General features: G+C 39.6%; 1 protein-coding gene across 3 annotated transcripts; it reads right to left on the reverse strand.

The window, feature by feature from the left end:
• Nucleotides 1-774: 774 nt before the first annotated feature.
• Nucleotides 775-6,908, reverse strand: gorab (golgin, rab6-interacting). Of its 3 annotated transcripts, XM_035412345.1 has the most exons (5): nt 6,680-6,908; nt 3,947-4,262; nt 3,432-3,533; nt 2,455-2,595; nt 775-2,023 (listed from the first exon to the last, which is right to left on the reverse strand). In XM_035412345.1, the coding sequence occupies exons 1-5, from the start codon at nt 6,732-6,734 to the stop codon at nt 1,654-1,656; spliced, it is 984 nt and encodes a 327-aa protein (XP_035268236.1). In that variant the 5' UTR covers nt 6,735-6,908; the 3' UTR covers nt 775-1,653. The 3 variants fall into 3 exon arrangements, with proteins under 3 accessions (XP_035268236.1, XP_035268238.1, XP_035268237.1); XM_035412347.1 differs by lacking the exon at nt 6,680-6,908 and having other exon boundaries at nt 3,943-4,080; XM_035412346.1 differs by lacking the exon at nt 775-2,023 and having other exon boundaries at nt 2,451-2,595.
• Nucleotides 6,909-23,607: the final 16,699 nt, after the last annotated feature.

The raw sequence follows: 23,607 nt of genomic DNA on the forward strand, positions 1-23,607 counted from the left end.
ATGGGAGCCATTTCAGGGAAAAGCTAACATTAAGTCATGCCTGGAGTTTGCCAGAAGCCATACGTGACAGTCCCTGAGAACTGGAAGATTATTCTGGTCTCAAGAGACTAAAGTTGAGCTCTTGGGCCTGAAAGCACAGTGATGTTTTAATAAAGCTAACCAACCCTACTGTCAAACATGGTGGTGGCAGCATCTTGCTATTGGGTTGCTTTTCAGGAGGGACTGCTAAGCTTTTTGCCATCAAAGTCAAGATGAATTGAGCCCAAATGGTGAAAACCATTATGTGGAACTTATTGTTATTTAAGGGAAAAATATTCAATACATTACATTTTTAAGTTGTAATAACATAGAAAACGAAAAATTCCAAAGGGGCTGGTAAATAAATCACAGAGGCAGAGTATAAATGAACAATGAAATGAATGAATGAGAAAGAAATTAATGAACATGCAAATGTGAATTCCAACAGATAATCTGTGTATTGCTACTTGGTTTATGTGTCTTGGCTGCAAACCACAAACTTTCATGAAGAAATATTTTAAATTTTCCCATGAACATTATTGGCTTAAAATACATGCAAGCCACTGTACTTACATATGTTGCCAAAAAATTAACTGTAGTAATTTTCTCATGTTTTTGTTTTTTATTCACAAAAAATGGGAACACAATGGCAGAAATTGTAGTGAATCAGTCTAAATCTAAACAAAGTAAACTAATGATTGGATCATTTAAGACAGGATGGATTTAAGTGGTCAAAACAAAACCAAGTAGGAGCCATTAGTGTGCAGAGAAGTTATTTATATTTAAATACATACAAATATATAAAAATAGGACAGTCTACCAGAACAACGTAACAAAGAAAAGTTAATGTACACATTTCTGGAACCCTCCAGCCTTATTAGAACAGATGAGATGGAAAGTTTCTTTTCGTCTTATCAAAAATGAAACATTTAAGGATATCTACAATTCAGAGAGAAGTTGTTCAATGGCATATTTGTCCAGCTTTCACACACAATTAGTGCAGACAAAAATCTCTAGTGTATACAATGAGAACTACAGCAAATATTGGGCTATAGACCATAAGCAGATGGAATGCACTGCACCCATATTTAAGAGGACAGCAGAGATCATTCCAGAATAGTGTGCAATTGCATCAGCTTTACTGAAGGTCAGACCGGGGCCCACAATTAAGTTATAAATAGATCGTTTTTTATTTCACGTGCCTTGTATTTCTCACAAATGCATTTAAATAATTGTATAAGATATCAAAGCTCAATAATCCTCAAAATGAAAGGTTCCAATAATGGACATCTGTTTAAAACCATTTTTGCTCATAACCACTGCTGAAATGCCAAAAATGACATTCCAAGTTAAAAAATTTCCACCAATGAGTAGTGTATATAGTTAGCACTGAAAACTAGTGTCTTGTCAAATACAATTTGGTGTAATAATGTAATACTTTTTCCAGTAAGTACATTTCAACATATAATCGTATTAAGAGAAACGGTGTTGACATGATACCAAATTATTTGGCATTGTACAGAATTATACGCAGAGAAGATGATTCATAGAACACGATGTCCTTCTCAGAGATAAAGAAAGGGTACAGTAACCATGTTCAAACTAGGGGCCCAGGACAGCCTGTTCCCCTCTCTGTTAAGAGGGAGAGGCTGGGACCTCAGCAGCCACAGGCTCACATTGTGGGCCAGAGTCCGGTGGATTGCTCATTACTGGCTGAGATTCGGGGGGCGGGGTTTGCGCCCCTCCGCCCGTCTCTGCCTCCACCTCCGGCTCCGCCTCCACCTCCTGGAGCATCTTCTCCACCTGGATCTCCAGCTCGAAGCGCTCCTCGTCCGCCTGCAGCTCCAGCTGCTTCATCAGCTCCTCCAGCTTGCGGGCCTTGCGCTGCTCGTTCTCCTGGATGATGGCGTACAGGTGCTCCGTCAGCTGCTCCTTCACCTCCGTCTTCTTGTGCAGGTCCAGTTTGGCGGACACGTACTCCGCCTCCGCCTTTTCGTACCTTTTTCTACCCAGGGAGACAACCGCCTTTATTACAAAGAACTCCTTAACAGAACACCCGTGTGCTTTCCTTTGCCTGAGGACTGCCTTATCTATTTACAGAAAATGACAACTCTAAGACTTAGATCAGTATGTTTAGAGCTACACAACATTACATACACTACATGCAATATGAAAGCATGAAAATCCTGCAGGGGGCACCGTTTGTAGTTCAAAACCAAAAGTAAGCATTTTAGGTGTTTTGCAGTACACCGCATTGACTTTGTAGAAAATTTCCTATTTGGTAAACAATGATTTATGATAGTTATATAAAATTGTTTATATTACAGAACTATTCAATATTAGTTATATGGTAAAAAGCTCTGTTTGAAATGTATTACAGAGGAAGGAAAACATGGCCTAGGCACAAACTTGCGCCCCCTGTGCTGCAGTATTTACCTTGCTGCAGAGTAATCCCAGCTGGCCTGTTCTATCCGGCCTCTAAGGATCCCAATGTCATTGGACACCATGTCATCCAGGGCCTGCAGCTCCTTCTGAATCTTCTTCAGTTTCACTGCCTCTGCTTGGGTCTGCTTTGACCTACAGCCACATTAACAGAGCAGTCAGGGTATCCGCTCAGCCCAGATGGCTGCGTGAATGCAATTCCTTTCTCTGTAATGGGAATACATGCTTTCGGGAGGCACGCACAAAGCTAAGGACAACAAATGTTTTATTGGAGTAACTGGAGCATCACAAGCCTGACAGCGAGAATGATTCAATATTCAGGGATATTAATAGGACTCCCAATGTGCAACAGCGTGCGACAGTCTTACAAGAAGCAGGCTAGCGTCCCAACAGGACCCCGTGTACATACTGATGGCTAACATGCTTCTAATAAATCTGAGAAAGCCCCAAAGTGCCATGCCAATTAGTGTAATTTACACCCTATTTTATCATCAGGGGCGCACAACTGGGAAGACTCAGACCAATATGAATATACGATATCTGACCCCCCAAATACCTCCCTGTTTTACATTACAGCACAAACGTAAACTGCAACCAAATTTTCACATTTATGGAAGAAGTAGACGGGCAAAGAATTAAAGTTTCAAAGGAAATAGGTAAAAGATTTAATTTGTAAAACAAAATATTTCAAACGGCCTAGTTTATTAAGTTAAAAGCATGAGTCTAGTGAACTCTTGAGTCTCTGCATGACTTGTGAGCTTGGTTGTTAAAAAATGAATTAAAAATAAATAAGAGGGTAAGATTATTACAAGTAGCATTCTTTCTGTGCATGACACAAAGTGTCGGCTCTGTCACATGTATACGGCGTCATCACACGGCATCCTTTTTGTTTCGTTTTTTGGGGTTTGTTGCTGTACTACTTGTCTTTGGAAAAGCTTGTTTATTCATGATTGCTCTGTTTTGTGACTTACTTTTCAGCAATGGTCTTCGTAAGGAGAGCCTTTTTGCGTTTATTCTTCTCTTCCATGATTCGCTGCTCTTGCTGAAGCTGTTCCAGCCGAGTCTTGTCTCTCCTGTAATTCCACACAAAGTCAGACTAGATGAGCACAACATACATGTTTTATGGAGTGTGGCTATAGCATGACTGTGTAATTCACTTAATTCATATGAGAATATCTATGCAAGCAATGCAATATAATATTTGAGGTTGAAACCTAGGGTTCAAAACCCCAGAAAATTCTGTTTAAAATTTTTTTGAATGCCCCCGCCAGTCAGGGCCCTAAATCGTCCTAAATCGCCCCTCCAATGCCTCCTTACAGCACCCCTGCTCAAAACCATTACACTTAAGATCCTCATCCTCACAGAAACCAAGAGAATCATACTACACTTGATGTAGCTTCTAGTCAGAGTATTTGGGACCTTTTTAAATGCTAAAAATGTAGCACGGAATAGTATTACACTCAATCAATATCATAGACTTACTAACAATTCCACCTCCTGCTTTTCGAGCTCCTTGGCCATCACGGCAGGTTCTGTGGTCGGCACGGAGTGGTGGTTTACAACCACAGGTTCTTGGGACTGGCTGGTGGTGCTCTTCTCAGACTCGTTCTCCGGCGTTATTTTGGGTGCAGTCTGGTTAGGAGCTTGCATTGCCGGCTTGGCGAGTAGCTGTTCGGGTGGAAGCTGAGCAGAGCCATCCCGTTGCTCAGCGGCTTGATGCAGGGCCCTCTCCCGCTGCAGCTGCTGGCGACTGCGGTTGGTGGTCACTGGTTTTCGGCCACGAGCGGCGGACGATGTCCTCTCTAGTGGAGAGATGGAGTGAAATGTGTTAGCTAGCATTCTGCAGTTCTACACTGTAAACCCCGATCCACTCATGACACAGAAGCTTACTGCATACTCCAAACCAATGTTTCAGACTGACAAATTAACATAAAAACTTTATGTTCAATTTTCACAGACACACATCTCTTGTCAGGTTAACAGTGTGTTTGTTAAATTAGCAAGTTTTGATTTTTTAGTTCATGCCAATTAAACGCTTAATGTCAATGTACCATAATTTTTAGTTCACTGAACAAAACCTACATCATGCACTAAACAAATATTTGGGACTCAGATATATATGGGACTCTCCAATTAACTAACTGAAATTGGAGCAAAGGACTTAGGAAAGATGTCTTCAGTTCACAACATAAGATAAAAAACAATGCAATTAAGTGCATTCAACAATGTGCTCGACTGCACATGCGTAATGTAAGGCAGCCATTTTGTACTAGAAGAAGACAGTATACATGGCTTTAGAGCTTGTCAAGCCCTGCAATATACTCAAAATAAAACAGAAATGGTTGTTTTCAACAAAAAGATGCAAGGTTTTGAGTTTGATCAACTAGCAAGCCGCCAGCGCGAGCTGTTCGCAAGCAGTTTGCATGTTCGCAGACTTCCCCCCTTTCAGCAACTGGTCCATCCAAATACCACATTCTTGGTTGCATCACTGACTGGCCAGGGGAAAGAGTTCCACTTTATTTTCCTATTCATCTCATCACTGTACTGTCCCATAGCAGGTTGTGTCTAGATGGGATACAGAACATTCTGGGAATCGTGTCTGATCTGATAAGTTCTCCATAACAGAAGAAAACAATTGTGCCTTATTCCTCATTCAGAAAGGAAAGTTTGACCTCATTCGTTAGCCAAACTAAGGATAAATCATTTGGACAGATAGCTGTTCCAGTTGTAATGCAGTTCCGCACCCTCAGGTTTAAACCCCACTAAGCACACTAATTGAATCAAAGTGTTTACCTTTTAAGCTATAGCTTAATTATTCTGTATGTTGGATATCCACATTTGAATGCAAGTTTATGTACACAATCTCAATGGAATTCATTTTGTGTTTTCCAGTTACTACAGAAACGTCCTATGCTTTGTCTGTAAAAACAGTTACTTTTGGCCAGTGGTGCAAAATGTAAATTGCAAGTTTGCAGGTCCAAGCAGCTTTAATTTTAAAATAGTGATTTTCCTAAATACATTTCTTTTTTCAATGAGGTGAAGTGTAATTTAACCAAACATCTTGTGCTATACTAACTTAACAAGAATTTATTTGTAGTTGAGTTCAATTCACTTAATAAATGTAGTCTTTGAATAAGATCATGGACAGTGGTTGCACACAATCTTAACCTACATACAAATACAAATGTGTACAGAATCTTATTGTGCAGACTAAAAACTTTAATGTTTATTGGATACACCAACACTTGTGGTGTACAAACAAAGCTATGTTCATAAAACACAAAAGGACAAGTGACCTTAGCTGGAGTTTAAACCTCAGGTTTAAACCTCTATACCATAGAACTGCACACCAACTGGAGCACTCGATTCAGATCCAAAGCTTTGGAATAAGTATTAGCCGTTCCAGTTCAGCTGCAGTTCTGTGGTTAGAGGTTTAAACCTGAGGCTTAAACTACAGCTAAGCACACTTACCCAATTGACCCAAAATATATAGGGTTGAATTGACACGAGTCCGGAACAGCAGTCATGTTACACGTTATGTTTGAGTCAGGACTACTAAACTTTCTTGTTACAATACGGGGGTGTGGAAGCGGTTTCCAAAAGACTTTTAGTGAGTAGAGTGAAGAAATTAAAGTGTATTAGGTTTAACGTATACAAATAATTTTTAAGGCAACTATATCGCAAAAGCAAAGGAATATTTTCCAGAGATGGTAAAACTGACTCGGCAAGTATACTACTAAAAAAACATACAAGCTTAAAAGATGTTCCAATCATCAGCTGGATTTTTTTCTTAAGACATATTCATTGCTAAAGTATACAACGACAGATCCCAGCTAGAAATCGAACCAGCAAGCACTGTATCACAAGCATGTTCCCTAAGTGTACTAACGTTACACTGCTATGGTTCAATTTGTTTCGTGTTTTAGAACACTTTTGACGATATAGCGTTATAACAGCAATAAAGTTAACTGAAGGCGTGAAGTACTTAGCTGGGTTAGACAGCTAAGTATCTAGTAGCGAACACTTTTCCAAGGTAATTTAAAAAAAACTTCCCCATTAACATGCTGGGCATTTGCTTTGAACGTGTTTATGTAGAATTTTCCATTTCAAGCGCACTTCCTGAAGAAAATGCGGGAGCGTTTATAATGTCGACACGGTTCTGTACAAAAATCGCTACTTGTAAACAAGCATAAGAGCAAAGTGAGTTAGCTAGTGTTACCTTTCTGTTGCATCCTCCGTAGCTCTTCATCAGAAAACCCAGACCACCCCGCCATTTCAGCACGTTTTCAGATGACCTTACTGTTACAACACTACTTCACTGAGACACTATAGTAAAAATCCAAACTCAGAAGTAAAATTCGCTGTGGATCTACTCCACATACATTTCCGAGCAAGTTACTGCCATGTTTGAGCTGTTGCCACGTAGCCTGCAGGACCCAATTTAGGACCCTTTTAGTCCGAAAAAAGCGCCTGCAAATATAGATTTATCTTTCATTCTCGTTTAGTTCGCTTTTTAAAATTTGTTTTGTTGGTTTCGTAATATAATGGCTGTGTTTATTTTAGTTCAAGTACTGTAATACGTTTTTGCAGTATTGTTAAAATACTATGATTCTCTAGTTTATGGACTCTATTTAGGCAGTGCGTTACCAGCTCAATGTAAAATTGACAACTGACAGCCGGAGTGGACAGGGGTGTTAACATTAGAAAGAGCTGAGTTGAAAAAAAAATGTATTTGTGAAAATCAAGTTATTGTTGACTGAAATCGATTATTGGCATAATTATAAAAAAAACTACCATAACAAACTAACGCATAATCCATGTTTTGCGTTGCATCGCATTGCATGAAGCTGACAGCTAAAGGCATAGAATGTTCGTTATAATGGTGTTGTAGAGTTCTATGATGTAGCCTAGTAGCTACTATTATCCCTAAAATATCCTGCAGTCCTGTACGCAGTAATCTGCAGGACTTCTGAGGCTGTCCGACAGGCAACTTCTTACAGGTGTTTTATTTATTTATCTATCTATTTATCTATTTATTTATTTATTTGGTAAGGGATGTGGGAGTGTCCTGGACAGCCTAATTATTGTGAGCCTGATTTGTTGAGCGGGGCTGTGCGGTTACGTTATTGTCCTTTTCGTCTCTAGCAGTTTGTCGTATGCTAGACAAATGGTTTATCACAGAGGATACTCATTTTATAGTCCAAGTGTAATTCAGAATGCAATAATAATAATAATAATAATAATAATAATAATAATAATAAATATTTTTTTAGGCTACTGGATAAAATAACTTGGATGAGAGCAAACTTTTAGATAGGAACATTATCTACTCATAGCAGATAGCAGTTACCTCGAATTCACTTCACCTTTGCCAGAACAATTCATTTCAATTAGGTCTGCTGATAGGCTTGCTAACATATTGGTTTACACATACCCCTAGCAAAATGGTATTTTTTGGTTTTAATCTGGCATGAATCAAAATGGTAAAGTATTCTCTATTATCACTCTTTTATATCTCAGCAGGGAATATGATCTTTATTAAAGGAATATAATATACATTTTTTGGTGTCAGAAAAACAACAAATGAATGGCACAAAAAATGTGGGAACTAACCACATTGCTTTTTATTTAACAGTGTTATTAAAGATCATTGATTGGGGAAAGGGAATCTGCATACGTCTGTACTCCAAAGATTATTTGGTGCTATTGATGATAAATCACCAATATATAAACACTGGTGATGCCATGTTTTACTATGACATACAATACATGATCAATAGAGGAGATGAAAGCAATTGTGTAAAATAATTTCTGTATACTTCTGAAGTATATGCTGCCGTACTGGACAAGCAATGCAAGTTTGTTTTTTGAACTTTGAAGTACAAAATTAAGAATATGTGTGCACGTGTATTGCCCCACTTTCATACTATATATACTTCTCAGAGCCCTAAACACGCATTTGCTTCCTTGTTTGGCCTGTAAGGGACTAGTCCTGATTTGCACTTCAAAAATCTAATATCCCAATGCCTGGGGAGGCCTGAGCAGGAAATGGTGTAACAACAGTTGAAAGGTTAGTGCCCTAGACAGTGGCCTGGGGGTACGATGTTGCCCAGGCGCCTAGGATCTTCTGGACTAATCCTCTGGACTCCCCGGGACTGACATGGAATGGAACACATTAACATCTAATAATATTTTCAGAAGCTGGAGGAAAAAGAATATTCTTTAAAGACCATTAGTCACAATATATATTTCTGCTCCAACACACACCACCGGCACATAGGAGAATTTGATAGAGAACATCTGGGAAAAGTCCAGGTACATGGTACTGTGTGGTTCAGCACAACTGTCAAAGAAAATATGATAATAAGAAAATCTGAATTTAATAAATAATAGCATTAAAAGAAAAGCCTACATTTAAAAAGTCAGAATTACCTTCCCTATTAATACTATATGAAGTGGGTCTGGGTCCCTTTAAGCATGAAAATAATGCTTTTAATTTCATTACCAACTCAGTTCAGTTGCACTAAAAGGTTCATCTAACTTTTATGGGTGTGGTGTCTGAAAACTGTGCTGTGCTGAGCCTGTGAAACTGTTATTGCAAAATAATAGCAAATGTAACATTTAAAGTATTATATAAATATATGGGGTGTCATTGCAATTTTTATGAAAGTGCACAGAAAATGGCATCATTTCATTAGACTTACGCAATTACCTCAATTACCATGAAGACTGACAGTTGGATTAAACTGGTATTGCATTCCTTTTAGATTGTAACAACACCTAATAGAAGTATTTTTAAAACTGTGCTGCTTTTCATATTTTGGCCAACTTCCATGACTGCTGACTTATTTTATGTAATTTGTTATATTTATTGTAATGCACATTTTTTGCCAAGGGCTTTTTTCCCCAGATTAGTCTGTCAGGTCTATTTATGGGCTCTGTTTTATGTCTTAAACATTTAAATTGCCACATTAAAGTTGAATTGACAGACATCCAACATTTTTATGCAGTTGTCCAATAGGCACACAGAAACTCCATTTGTTGTAGCTCTTACTAATTCTATTCACATAAAGCCTTAAAGAATTCTTAAAGTAATACATGCATATCACCTATTAACTCAAACAAATTGGCAGCTGTATGTGGCTGATGTGATGTGTATTCCCTAGCCCTAGAAAGAGTAGTGCTGTGGCAGCCTACCTAACCAGACAGGAAACAGGAAATATGGTGTTCCAACTGTTCTACAGCCTGGCAGCTACGTGCTGCTGTGTCCCAGGTTTTTTCAAATTGGAACACAACAAATACACTATATGACCAAAAGTTTCTGGACACCCCTTACTCTGGGGCTGCTTTTCATGTTTTGGGCTAGGCCCCTTAGTTCCAGTGAGGGAAAAGCTTAATGCTACGGCATACAATGACATTTTAGACAATTCTGTGCTTCTATTGTATTACATTTATTTGGGAGACACTTTTATCCAAAGCGATATATACAATACTGTAAGTGCATACCATAGGTCATTGGAACAACTACAGAACACAGGTCCAATAAGATACACTACTCATTATGTAACAGTTATCCATAGCCATGAACACATTAAGTCCAGTTCACTCAGTAAGCATAGGCTGGTCAGAAAGTAATGTTAAGTCCAATTAGGAGGCATGACAACAAGCTACAACATCAAGATAACAATACAAATGCAATACATAAGTGCTGGATGAGGTACAAGTGTTACATGAAAGTGCTACAAAAATAAATCAGAAGAAATCGAAAAGAGCGATCCTAGATCGGGAGTGCCTTGCAGAGTAGTGATAGTTAGTCTAGATACAGTCTGAAGAGATGCGTCTTCAGACCATGGCAGAAGCTGGGCAATGACTGAGTGCTTTGTAGAGGAATGGGGAGTCCGTTCCACCACTGGGGAGCTAGGGTAGAGAAGCTCCGTGGTTGGGACGAGCGAGAACCATTCACCTGGATGGCAGGGAGTGCAAGTCGCCCTGCTGCAACTCTAGGGCTAGAGTTAATAGGTGATATGAATCATCTTTATGATCAATCAGGCAGGAATTTTAGAGACAATGAAATGTGCTCAAATTCCTGACACAAAATGTTCATTAAATTGGGTGTCAATGAGTTGTGCAAAGCAAATCTGCACTCAAGTTTGTGCACCACCCAGCAGTGTGGAGTGACATAAAACAAAGAACATGGTGTTCGTATCGAGTATACTGACAACGGTGTTCGGCGACATGTTTGCCAGTGGTTCTTTTTAAAAAAGTTTGCACATCATTTGGAGTATACTGTCTGCTGAGGTTTCTTTCACTGGCTGTGGATTCAAATAACCCTGGTGTGGTCTCACTGTAACTATGCCCCTTGAACATCTTTTACCTCCCTAATGGCTTCACAACAAGCAGCATAATTTTATAATCATGCTGGTAGGTAAGTTAGATAAGCTTTGTCCAGAAATGCTGAACGTGTTTAAACATTCTGTGCAACAAAACAGTAAAACCAGCCCACATCTTTTTCACATCTGGGAGCCAATTATTTCTGCGCTTAAAAGGCGAAACACCTCAGGAGGGTATAAATCTTGGGAGCAGGGAGACAGGGGTATACATGGGATCCAGATGTCAGAAGATTGAACGGTCATTTGTAGCGTGTTTGCGGGCGCCAGTGGCTTTGAGCCTGGCTCTGCGAGTGACCAGGGCTCCATTATGGAGAAGACCTGCCAGGACACATGAGGTCTGCTAGCTGTGGATTCCCTGTGGGGTCTGCCTAGGGGTACGAGTGGCACAGAGTGTCAGTGAATGCAGCAGGAGTTCAAAGGTTCAAATCTGAGGGAGAGGGTGAGCCTACTGCCTGTGTGTGTGCGTACGTGCGTGTGTGTTTGTGTGTGCGTGCGTGTGTGTGTGTGTGCGTGTGTGTGCGTGTGTGTGTGTGTGTGTGTGTGTGTATGTGTGTTTGTGTGTGCGTGCGTGCGTGTGTGTGTGTGTGTGTTTGTGTGTGCGTGCGTGCGTGTGTGTGTGTGTGCGTGTGTGTGCGTGTGTGGAGCACGCACTCCCGGGCCTCTGTGTGGCTAATCTTTCTCCGTGTGGTTGGGTTTCTGATTCCAGTTTGTTTATCTCTTAAATCAGACCAATATCCAGTCTCAGTATAAACTAATGTTCTGAATTGAAGCCCATTTTTCAGTTTGTGAGATGCCTACTCAAAAATATATGACTGTAAGTAGCCAGTAGTAATTCATATATGTAGCAATATTATGTTCATGAGTTTCATTTTGTCATCACTATTAAATTGCCATATATGGTTATCTTATTACATAATATGATAATGTATTATACTATATAAAATATGTTAATTTTTGTACTTGGTGATCTGTTATAGCAAATCAAGCATAGATTACAAAACAAATTTATTTTAGGTGTACTTGTCATGCAAAAACAGGGAATACCCAGCACTTATTTATGTATCATTATTATAGTTTGATCAAACAAATTTATTTGCTGCCAGCCAGTAAAGGTACAGCCCACTTTCACTCAACAATGCATATAACAAAAGAGTAGGACAAATAGATTTTATGGAAACTAGGAAGATGCGGTAGGATTGGAAGCTTCCTTTTTGATGGCAAGACCAAGAGAACATCCAATCTGTTGGTAAAAACCCATATGTTTCCGTTTCTCTGACCTCACTCAGGCCAAACTGTAGCTCCCCTCCCCATTCCTCCCACACAAACAGGCCTCCCCAACTTCTGTTCCAAATTTGTTCTTTAATTTCCATCTCTGACCCTTGGTCCTGTCATCTGCAGCGAGTTTAGAGTAATAACCCTGGTTGACATTATGTACAGAGCTTCTCTCTCCCACACATCTCTGGGCTTGGGAAGAAGGAGATGGATCCTGGCGGCCTGGTCTGTGGGGAGATAGTGTTGCGAATGCGGCTATCTGGAGTGCATTCAGATGTGCTATTATGTCTGTCGGCCTGCAGCTCATTCACTTCACATCACGGCCGCAATTTACAGCAGTCATGCTCTTTGTGCAGATTGGGCCTTGGCTGTCAGAAGCTTGCACTCGGTGATTCAAAGTGATGTGGGCGTACATGCTCGTGTTACAAAGCATTACAAGTTAGCATTATGATTTGTTTTCCCAAAATCAAAATAACACCCTCCCCCCCAAATGTAGAGATCCTGCAATTTGCCAATTCTCTCATCTGCTGGAACCCTGTAAGGCAAAGAAGACCAAGTTACAACCCAATAACTTCTAATTGAAAGGACATTTTTCAAGTGTCAAGTAATAAAAAGGGTCAAATTTGAGGGAGGAGAGGGTGAGTGTACTGCCTGTGTGTGTGTGCGTGTGCGTGTGTGTGTGTGTACACATGCACGTGTGTGTGTGTGTGTGCATGCGTGTGTGTGTGGGCAGTGAGGCATAGCCATTATAATGAAATGCATGTGATGTAATTTTCTAAATGTACGTTCATGTGCAGTAAGACATACGCGTTAAAAAGTAAAAACACAAACGCCGTTGTCAGCAGTAAAGATAAGAAGTCAGTGCAGTCAGAACGTGGTGACGGCAGGTGCCAGTCTTTAGCTCCAGTGAGTCACTCCACCTTCCTGCCCCCCTCCTCAGCGCTCAGCCCTAGGCCCCCGGTCTGGGACGTGGTGTAGGTCGGCACGCTGTACTTGGTGAGGACCGCCTTAAACTGGCCCAGGGTGTGCATATGTATTTGTACCATGTGTGTATTTGTTTGCGTGTCTGTGAATGTCACTGATGTTCAGGGGAAAAAGTTGGATATCATCGAGATATCACATTTTTATTTAAAACTTTCATGATTTTAGTGTCTTCCATTCCTATTTCTTTCTGCAAAGAACAAGGACGGTCTGGAAACTACAGCGAAAACCTGCTGTTAGGCTACTTTTCTTTCTATGAGGATTACAGCATGCATAGAACTATCTAATAAATACATTTTATCAATCAATCAATCAGCAATGCAGTCAACTAATCAACCAATAAACCAACAATTTAATCAATCAATTAGTCAGTCAGTGAATTACCTACTCAACTAACCCATCAATCAACCAATAATCAAAATGTATTCCTTATGTTTGCATTTTTCAAATGACTGTTTTTGGAAAGGACTGAAAACAAAATTGTTTTCCAGAGGGAGAAAAGCCGAAGCCAAATAGCAGACCTATTTGACAAGGTCTCAATAACATAAAATATGAATTGCTCTGTTCTTTTATTTAATTTTCCACAAAGGATTGCTGTAAAAAATCAGAATGGCAAAGGTGAAGACAGATGTCAAATGGATCATATGACATAATAAAAGCATAAAGGGTTCAAACAACAGTTAGATTACATGCATGAAATTAAATCTGTTCAAACGTGTGCCCCAAAGAAAATTGGACAAGAAATAGGTAACATCACAAGCTCTGGAAACATTGTTCGGTAGCTGTACATGTTCAGTGGATCTTATTTATAACAACATTTTTTTTAAAATTTGCATAGTATTTTCATTACTTAGCCAAACCCTCAGAATGTTTTGGTAGAGCAATTCCCATATATATGGGACTAATAATAATTGAGATATCACACCAGTAGCACGCAATTGGCTTTCGAAGTACTGCTCTCAGGTTCCTTTGCCACAGAAGTTATTTTTTAGCAATTTCTTTGGCTCTTTGTGTTCTTTCTATTTACAGCAACGGGCCCTCTTTTGGAACTATTTTTGGCTTTTAAGATGATTTAATTAGTCCTCTTGTCTGACAACCAAGAAAACGTCCGGCAGGAGATGCAAACGAACCCCACAGGCAGACGGCAGGTCTCCAGAGAGATGGCGCTTGTCAGGAGTGAGTGCGTATTGAGATGAGCCAGCGCATAACAGCTGGACACACACAGAAAGCCCTGTACGCGACGGCTCTCCATGAGTGAAGCGTAACGGCACTGACATAGCTAATCTGGAGAAATCAGATGCACTCAAACAGCCGTAAGTACATGTAACTGTTCCGAGCAGCCGGATATGTGTGTCGCACTACTCAACCATAAACACTGCGCCGCTACCTCGCCAAAATACCACGGCGATGACAGTCCCTATGCTCCATCAACGGCCGGTGCTTCATCACTTTACTTTCTATCACAACAATTCTGCTCGAAACAGAACATGAGTGTCATAAACCAACAGAGATTACAATCAAAAGAAGACAGCATTTGTTCCGCTCACATTTAATAAAGTGTACAGTATGCAGAATATGTGTTTCCACAGCAACTCTAGAATTCTGTTACCTATTTGTACAGCTGGCTGTTTACTGAAGTAATTTGGGTTTAGTACCTTGCTGGAGGGAATTCTGGGTCCAATTCCAGCTATTAAAATGTGGAGTGGGTATGTATATTATATTTGGTAGTAAAATAAAAGACGTGGTTGAGGCTAATTTCTAGTTCTGCTTGTTGAACATACAGCATCTGTGACGAATGATGGCTTTCTGTCATGTGGCGTCACTAAATGACCAATGTCACATATGGTAAGAATGGCCAGTGTATAGTATTTACCTGATCTTGCATGCAAGCGTTTAATGAAATTATAGTGTCTTTGGCAGACTGTTTCTCTGCTGTTCTCAGATGGAGAAAACGATGTCATCTGGTTGCAATCGTGAAAAAGTTTCCCATCAGCAATCTGGGTTTGGCATGGAAATCCAGGTACTGCAGGTTCTATGTCTCGCGGGGATATGGGTATAACTGTAACCCATAGCAACACTCCATCATTAACTATTTAATTTTAAACAGAGAGAAGCAAAAGAATTGTGTGAATGATGCTTTTGCAGCTCTGGGCAATAGACACCACACTGAGCAAGCAGTGGACTGAGTTTTATGACAGAAATGCCTAACGTCAGACTTGATGAGATTGTCATGTGATTGGAATCATATTCAGTATTTCAAAGCATGCATTTAATAGGCAGTGGTATTTGCCAAGAGGTAACAGTAACATTTAATGAAAAGGACGGGCCATTCAGCCCATTTATGTAGGCACATAATTTTTCTATAGAGCGTTTAACAATGCATTACGCCTGGTCTTGAGCACTCAAAGGGTTTCTCATAGCACCATAAGTCTTGGTATGCTGTTTCATGCGTTAATAACTGTGTGTGTGTCAGTGTGAAATTTACTACTCATTTCCAGTGATGTCATTTAAATAGTTTCTGTACTCCCCATTATTAAACCTATTATATTTTTAAAACCTCAATCAAATATATGTACATTTTATCTCTCTTCACAGCTCATCTGCAACAAATGTATTATTATTATTATTATGATTATTATTATTATTATTATTGCAGTTGTTGCTGTTGCTGTTCCTATGATTAATAATAATAATAATAATAATAATAATAATAATAATAATGGCAGCCATTTTTATGCTAGTATTTAATCAAAACAACCATATGCACTAAGAGGTGAAACAAGTCAGATTTTTAAAATAATAAATATCCTTTCTTAAGGAAAGAGTATCATACACAAAAAATCAGTGAAGCAACCTATCAATCTATCAGTCAAGATGAAAAATGCACTGTTAGATTGAGCAATAAACAAATAACTCAATAACTGAATAAATGAACACGGGATCCATGAATAACAGATGCAGAGCTATTGTTCATCCAGCTGTATTATCCCATTGTGTCGCTGTGGAATATTTATGGTTGAATCCTGTCTGTGTAGCCTACAGACAGATAGCAAGTCTTCAACAACTGAGTGTTACTGTTTCCAATAAGAGAACAAATTAGTCTGCTTTACAACCTGTGAGTGCTGGCCCCAGATTGTGCAGCGTGTAGTGAGCATGCAGCCACTTATAAAACAAACGGAAAGAAGAAGTACACGGCATTTCAGAGATTTATTTTTACATTACTGCTGTGAACTCAACTACAGCTGAGAGAGGCAAGTGCTCGACAAGTGAGTAACTTCATCTGTTGCAGTAGCTTGATTTCATTAATGTGTTTTACAGTAGCAAGAGATCAAAGTGGTGTGTTTCATACACTTATCTTTAACAGGATTCCCAAAGGAAACACACATACGCACACACACACACACACACACACTAACAGCTGCTTAATTCAATCCATAGTGAGGTACTCCACAAAACCCAAACCTGTCTTTTTCTAGATTACGATTAAATTAACATCAGGCAAATTTTGTGCATAAAACCTTGGTGTCTGAGACCGCAAACCATTATGAGCCTTGCCACAGCTGATATGGCGATCACTCTGATGACACAACACTATCAGAACTATCAGGCACGTCAGTTCACCCACCGGTTATATTCCCACCACATTACTAGAAACAGCTGCTCTGTGCAACAGCCATCCATGTTTTTCAAGGCTTATTAGTAACTTAAATAAGCTGTTCAGAGATAGCGCTTTCCACTACAACTTTGCAATAAAACATTAATTTAAGCTGAGCAAATCTGTGATTTAAGATATTTTTTGTGAACAATGACCTATGAAGGCTTCCCTCTTCCCAAAATAATTTTTGTTCCTTCATAACATATTTGTAAATTAGCAATTGCACAATTTTGTAGCAGCTTTTAATCAGTTTTGAGTGCTTGACAATGAAACATTATCATGCGTACTGTCTCTTGAGTTGCCACCTAACCACATCAAACGCATCTGTCCAGAAACTGTAAACAGGGCTGTTGCAATGAGCGATTGTTTGCCTGCATTCTCATCCTCAGATGGCATCTATTGTTCCACTTCTCATTGTGCACTGAGCTTGCAGCGTTGCCAGTCTGGGACCGACCTCCCGCGGCCTCCCTCTGCACTCCCAGCCTGACATCTTTTAAAAACTCATTAATGAACATCTGCTTATGATTACTAAATTGTAACCATCAGCAACACACAGTTGGCAAACAAACAGCAACTCTGTGTGGTTCTCTCTCTCTCTTATGCTCTCTCTCTCTCTCTCTCTCTTTCTCTCTCTCTCTTTCTCTCTCTCTCTCTCTCTCTCTCTCTCTCTCTCTCTCTCTCTCTCTCTCTCTCTCTCTCTGTCTGCCTCTCAGTGCTGAAAATAGTTTATGTGGATTTTTATGTATTAATTATAAAAGGAGCTGGCAGCAGTCCCTCTCCCACAGCTAATGCTGTGTGATCTCTGCCCCTGAAGATTAGTGCACATTTAATGCGTTTGTAACTATTGCTTAATACCCCACCCTTCAACCACACACAAAACAAACACACTCACTGATTTACAACCCGCAGGTTTTTATGAATCCAATTAAACATTTACAACTTTTCTAAAAAAGGGGGAAAGTGCAGCTTGTGTACTGCCTGGAAACTTAAATGCAAAGAGATGCTAACGAAAGTGAGGCCTCAGAGGTTTTTTAAACGTCGGGGACGTGACGGGAGTGTCCTGTGAAAAGGGCCACATTAACGTTGTTTTCAATTGTTTTGTGGTAGGCACAATCAAAATGAGAGCAACTTCATTTGAACAAAACAAAATGATAATGCCTTTAACAGACTTGTTTTTAAAAATAAAAAAAAAACATGTCTGAGACGTCCTCGTTGTGAGAAACCTGATACTTTGTGACTTTTGGTTCTTTTTTATTGCAGAAGGAAATTTAAACGACTTCACATGGTTTATTGAGTTCAATCTTAAGGTGTCTTTTACTTTTTATAGCATGCACATTCATTTATGAGGCCCGTCACACATCACAGACAGGTATAACTTGGTTATCTTGGAATGTTTTAGCATCTGCTTATCAGATCCAGTGGAATTATCAGAAATAATCACTGTGGTAAAACCTAGCCGCAAGTCACCTGAGAGATCCAGGTTAATTAATGTACTGCCCTGTAAAATAGTATTTTCCACCAATACCCTGTACAGTGTGGGGCAGATTCCCAATAAATGTTACTTGAAGAACCCTTTACATCCCCTAGGGCTAGGCCCTTTGTATTGAGGTCAGTTATTAGAATAGCTCACTACTAAATAAAAGGGTCAACAGGAATTCTCCAACATTGGCCACCAACAGCCCAATAAAAACCATATGATGGATCTTGGTATGGTTTGCTCTTTGGCCAACAACTTGATGTTTCAAGGTTGCAGAACAGAGGGCTCTGGTTGGTCAGTATGGTATGAAGATTTTCTGAAGGTATGAAGGGGGAGTCCCTTTGGTAGCTTGCTAAACTAGCATCAAGGTTTTAAATTTGATGCAAGCAGTTATGGGTAGCCAGCAAGTCCAGTGATGAAGAAACAGTGATGTGGGAGCGTTTTGGGAAGTTGTAGGCCAGGTAAGCAGTAGCATTCAGGATGAACTGCAGAGGACTAACAACAGAGGCAGAAAGGCCAGCAAGGAGAGAGCTGCAGTAGTCAAGACAGGAGACAACCAGCTCAAGATGTTCACACAGCTCAAAATGTCATTCAGGCAGGCTGATGGCGGGGAGGAAAGAAAGAATTGCGTGGAATTTAAAGCATTAGTGCTAACCTAGCAGGCTACCTACTTCATACCATACTGATCTGCCAGATCCCTCTGTTCGGCAACCTTGAGACATTTGGCCCCTCCCCCTCCCCTGCAGTTCCCAGTCACATATACTCTCCGTTCTGGTCCCTCGGTGGTGGAATGAGCTTCCCACGGCTGTTGGAAGGTTACCAGAGGCTGGAAATCTTGTGACACAGGCTAAAGGCCCATCTCTTCAGACTGCATCTCAGGTCCTCCAACCCAAACCTCCGTAGCATTTTTACCAGCTCTAACACCCAAATAGGTGTAACTTCTTACTTTCAGAGCCTGCAGCTCTTTGCTGTTGTTCATGTAATGTAGTTTAATGCTAATTAGGGTAGTTTGTCTAATGTTCAGTTGGGTAGATGACAATTTCAGCCAAGTCAACTGTCAATTCCAGTCCTTGTTGTCCCTCTGGCAATTGTAGTTTCTCCCTCTAGAAAATTACTCTGCTTTAATCCCTGTCTGTTGCAATTCTGTTTGCATTGTGAGTTGCTCTTGATAAGACCATCTGCTAATTTCCAGTAAAGTAAAATAAAGGGAATTTTTGTAATAAGCTTCATGTTTTAGTCAGACATAGTTTTTTGTATTTTTGTGTGTCTAGTACAGTTAAGTTCAACACATAAGTAAATAAATAATTATTATAGTATCAAAAATAATAAAAAAAACATTATTATTCCATCTATATAATCAAATACTTTCTAAATTCAGCACTTAAGGACATGATATATATTGCATTGACCACAATGCTTTGTGTGCTATGCTGTGAAGCCCAACTGTAATGTGTGAAAGCATGTAATAACTACAACAGCTGGGGAAGTTCACTTATACACATCCCATATGAGTTCCTCCCACAGCGTATGTCAATGGAGAAAATCCTGCTGTCAGTGACTGGTATAACCATCAAACCAAACAACTGTGCCTGTTAGCATTCATGTCTTTTATATGTGCTTGTGACATTACAATAACCAGAAATTAGCACCCACACTGTAAACAAAAAAAGGAGAGATTTTACTGTTTCACACATGTACACTCCCCACTACACAACACAGGAAAGAAACTGTTTAGATTCTTGTTTTTAGAGAAACTGTTTAGATACTTGAATCCGTCATGTCTGGTATACCAATCTATTGTACTTTTCTTTGTTTTGACTGGAGATATTTAAGATGCTTATAGGCCTACATAAGTTTATTTTGATAAATGATGAAAATGTTCAGTAATAGCATGGAGCTACACACAAACAGCATTCTTGCATACATGAAATGCTGTCATAACATAGTTCACTCAGGTACCATTAATTTAGAAATAAAACAATAAATTATAATATTTTTGAATGGAACTCCCAAATTTTAAAAGGCCTTATTGTTTTGCTTCATAAAATATGAAGTGTTGAGCGTAAAACACTTGGGGAAAATTTAAAGACTACTTTCATGCCCCACCCCCTTGAGTTGCAGCTTTGCTGTCATGGACACAAGCAGAGAGAGAAAAGCTCACACCCCATATTTCCAGCCCTTGGGGGACAGTCACACATAATCAAACAGTCTCTCTTACTGTACGTGTGCCTGTCTTGAGGGAGAACAGGTCATCAAGCATGACTGAATCACTGTTTGGGGGTTGGGGAGAGAATATATTGATGACTATGTTTTGGTATTAGAGTACTGTTGTTCATTTCTTGCTTTATTTGTTTAATGATGTCACCGTACATTTGTCAGTACCCTTTTTCCATGCCACAAAATTCAACTGTCTTAACCACAGGTCTGCTTGAGAGGCTGATCCCGTTGTTCAGCTTGGAATTGCTTGGTTAAACTCAAATTCCCCACATCGGTTTGTGGTGAAGGATTTTTTTATTTTTACTTTTTTTTGCTTCTTCCCCCTTGGGTCATGGCCCAGGTCAAAGTTGTTTCAAATGTCAAAGCTAAAGAAGCAAACTGCTGTCCCATCTAGTGAGCCTCTCTGGAAAAGTAGCTTTTTATCTTTTCATGAGAAAACAGATAGCTGCAAAACTGCCGAAAATAAATCATTTGCCACAGATCTGCAACTTAAATAATTTTCTGTCTGATTGACTCCGTAGGGACCCAATGCAATTATCCAGCAAAAATGTGGGAGATAGATATTCCTGAAAGGTATTGAGAACAGCCCACAAAATCGAGCCCGGGGAATATATCTGTGGGTTAGTGGGACCCTCAGAAAACACCAATTGCCTAAATCACTCACTAAACAGCTTCATTTAGCACAGTGTGGCGCTGCTCAAAGCTGGTGCTGTCTGGCCTTCAGGCGCATTTTGCAGTAAGACACGGAGATAACTCTTTTGTTGCAATTTTCTCTAAATCACACAGGATTTGTAATAAAATGTTTTTGAAGCAGCTCCTAGGCCGTTTGTGATGGTTTATATTTTCCACTCTGCGTGTCCAGGACATTTACAGTTGGCGTCAGAATATCGAGCTGGTCTGAAGGAGGCACTTTGAAGTGTTTGTGGTATCGCCACATCTGCAGGCAAGATGTGCATGCTAGGGGGATCAAGTTCTGTCAGTATTCTTAACATCATGTGACAATGAACAACATCTCTTAACTCTTTCCTAGGTGGACTTGGAAATGTGAAATGAGGAATTAATGACTAAGAATCCAAATGTAAATTACAATACACAAATTTCTAGTTGTAGTAACCAAGGGTTGGAGTGTAATTATTTCAAAATCGGTGCACAGTTATACAATGCATGACAAATTGTCCTATGTAGTGTCATCAGTAATATTGTAAATGATGAAATAAGTGAAAATCATGCTGCAATAGTAATTAATGTTGGGTGTGGGTATAATACCTAACACCTAAAACTTTCATTAATAATAAAGAACAGTTCTTTATATAGTGTTCTCTCACACCTTGCTTGTTACACTACATGTGGCCCTAAATTTCCTATGGAAAATACTGGTACATGTTGCCTGCTTAAAAACAAAATATTTGATATGAATATGCTATATTCAGCTGAAAGGATCACAGTACTTTAGAACTAAACCTATATGGTCTTTAACTCAAAAACATATTAAATATCACTGCTGCTATGTTGCTGCAATCGCAGTTTTGCGAGACTGTATTATGTGATTTATTATCTGACCCATTCTTATTTTGGTGGTATAGTCCTCTTGACTTTGACGTGTTCACTCAAATGACTGCTGCAACACTTACTCCCATCCAGGAAGTGCTGAGCAAGATATGTGCACTCCTCCAATACACTTTTCCCCTGTGCCACTGGTTATTTCCATAAAATTCAAGAAAGGAGAGGTAGTTCCGGAGTTTATCTTTCACTGATGACAACAATTTGGCAACTGTAATACAATGACGGCCCAAGGAACCCTGGCTGACTCGACATAACCCAACCCAAGAGGGATGAAGTCCGTTATGTCTGGAGTGTGGAGTTTAGCCTTTACTCTGTACCTTTTTCTGACTGAGAAACTCTGATCGGCTTGTTTTCCTTAAATAAGAGGCTTAAAATGAAAACAAAGAGGAAAAGTTTTCCATTTCAGTCTTCAGCTTTAAGGTTAAATTTAAGTTCAGTGAAGATGAAAACAAAAACAGAGGAACAATGAGCATCCATTTACAGACATAGTTTTGACTGCTGTCACTGAGGCCACCTGCATTAAAGGATTTTTTATACAGTAACTGGGACAGTGATTCAGTCACTGTTGTATGGAATGAGTTTACAGAATGAGTTCGCATTGATCACAACAAGCACACCACAACTATTTTCACATGTCATTAATGGCAACGCTATGCCAAAGTGGTCAGGCTTTTCACAAACTACAGACACAATGTTTCACAATCAGACATCAGCACCATCATTTGTTGCCATTATTAAAGTCATATTTCACATCAACTGGTCATAAATCACATAAATGCCTAATAGATTATCTGGATTAATCTTTTTTTAGTTTTGCTTGCTTACTACTGCATGTGTTCTAACAGTAATTGAACTAGGATCTGCCCCTTCTTTGTTGATATGTGGATGCAAAGTGCTCAGACAACTTGAATAAGCAGGCTGTAAGCTTTCAGAATTTTAAAATTTACTAGGTCCATTAACATTTATATTTCGTTTATCTTCTCAGCCAGCCTGTGAATCCCAGTTGCTACTGTTCAGATAGTTTATGAAATGAAGAGTTTTTTTAACAGTGATACTTGGCTGTATAGCAAAAGGTCTCCATGATAGCCACGTTTCATGCCAAAATGTAAGGTTCACAGGGAAGGGGAGCCTTGTGTCCTCAGCGGTATATGGGCATGGTTTGTTTCATGGGCAGGAAAAGTGCATGTCTTTGTCTGTGCATTCTTTTTTGAAATGTTATAATTATGGGCAAGCTTTATGAATAAATAAATAGCGATGTGTTTTCATTTCATACATTACAAGAAAATCAAGTGTTCCACACACAGAGTGAATGAACACAGAAGAGGTCGACAGTTGCGGTGTTTTTATCAAACTGCGAGTACGTCACACATGTGAATCCAATTCTTCCCTAGTTTGTATGTAGATTTTCAATGTTCTCCTTGTGTGCAAGGCAGAGAACACATTTGAAAAATGTTCCTGAACCGCAAACATCTTTAAGTGTGGTCTTATAATTCACATCCTGTTTTCTCCTCGGTGAATACGCAAGCTACCTCTCATCTGAGGATGTCTGCAGAGTGGAGACCTGCTCGCAGCCACTTTGAAAAGCTGCGCCC

This window comes from Anguilla anguilla, chromosome 4, assembly GCF_013347855.1.
Source record: "Anguilla anguilla isolate fAngAng1 chromosome 4, fAngAng1.pri, whole genome shotgun sequence".
Classification (NCBI taxonomy): Eukaryota; Metazoa; Chordata; class Actinopteri; order Anguilliformes; family Anguillidae; genus Anguilla; species Anguilla anguilla.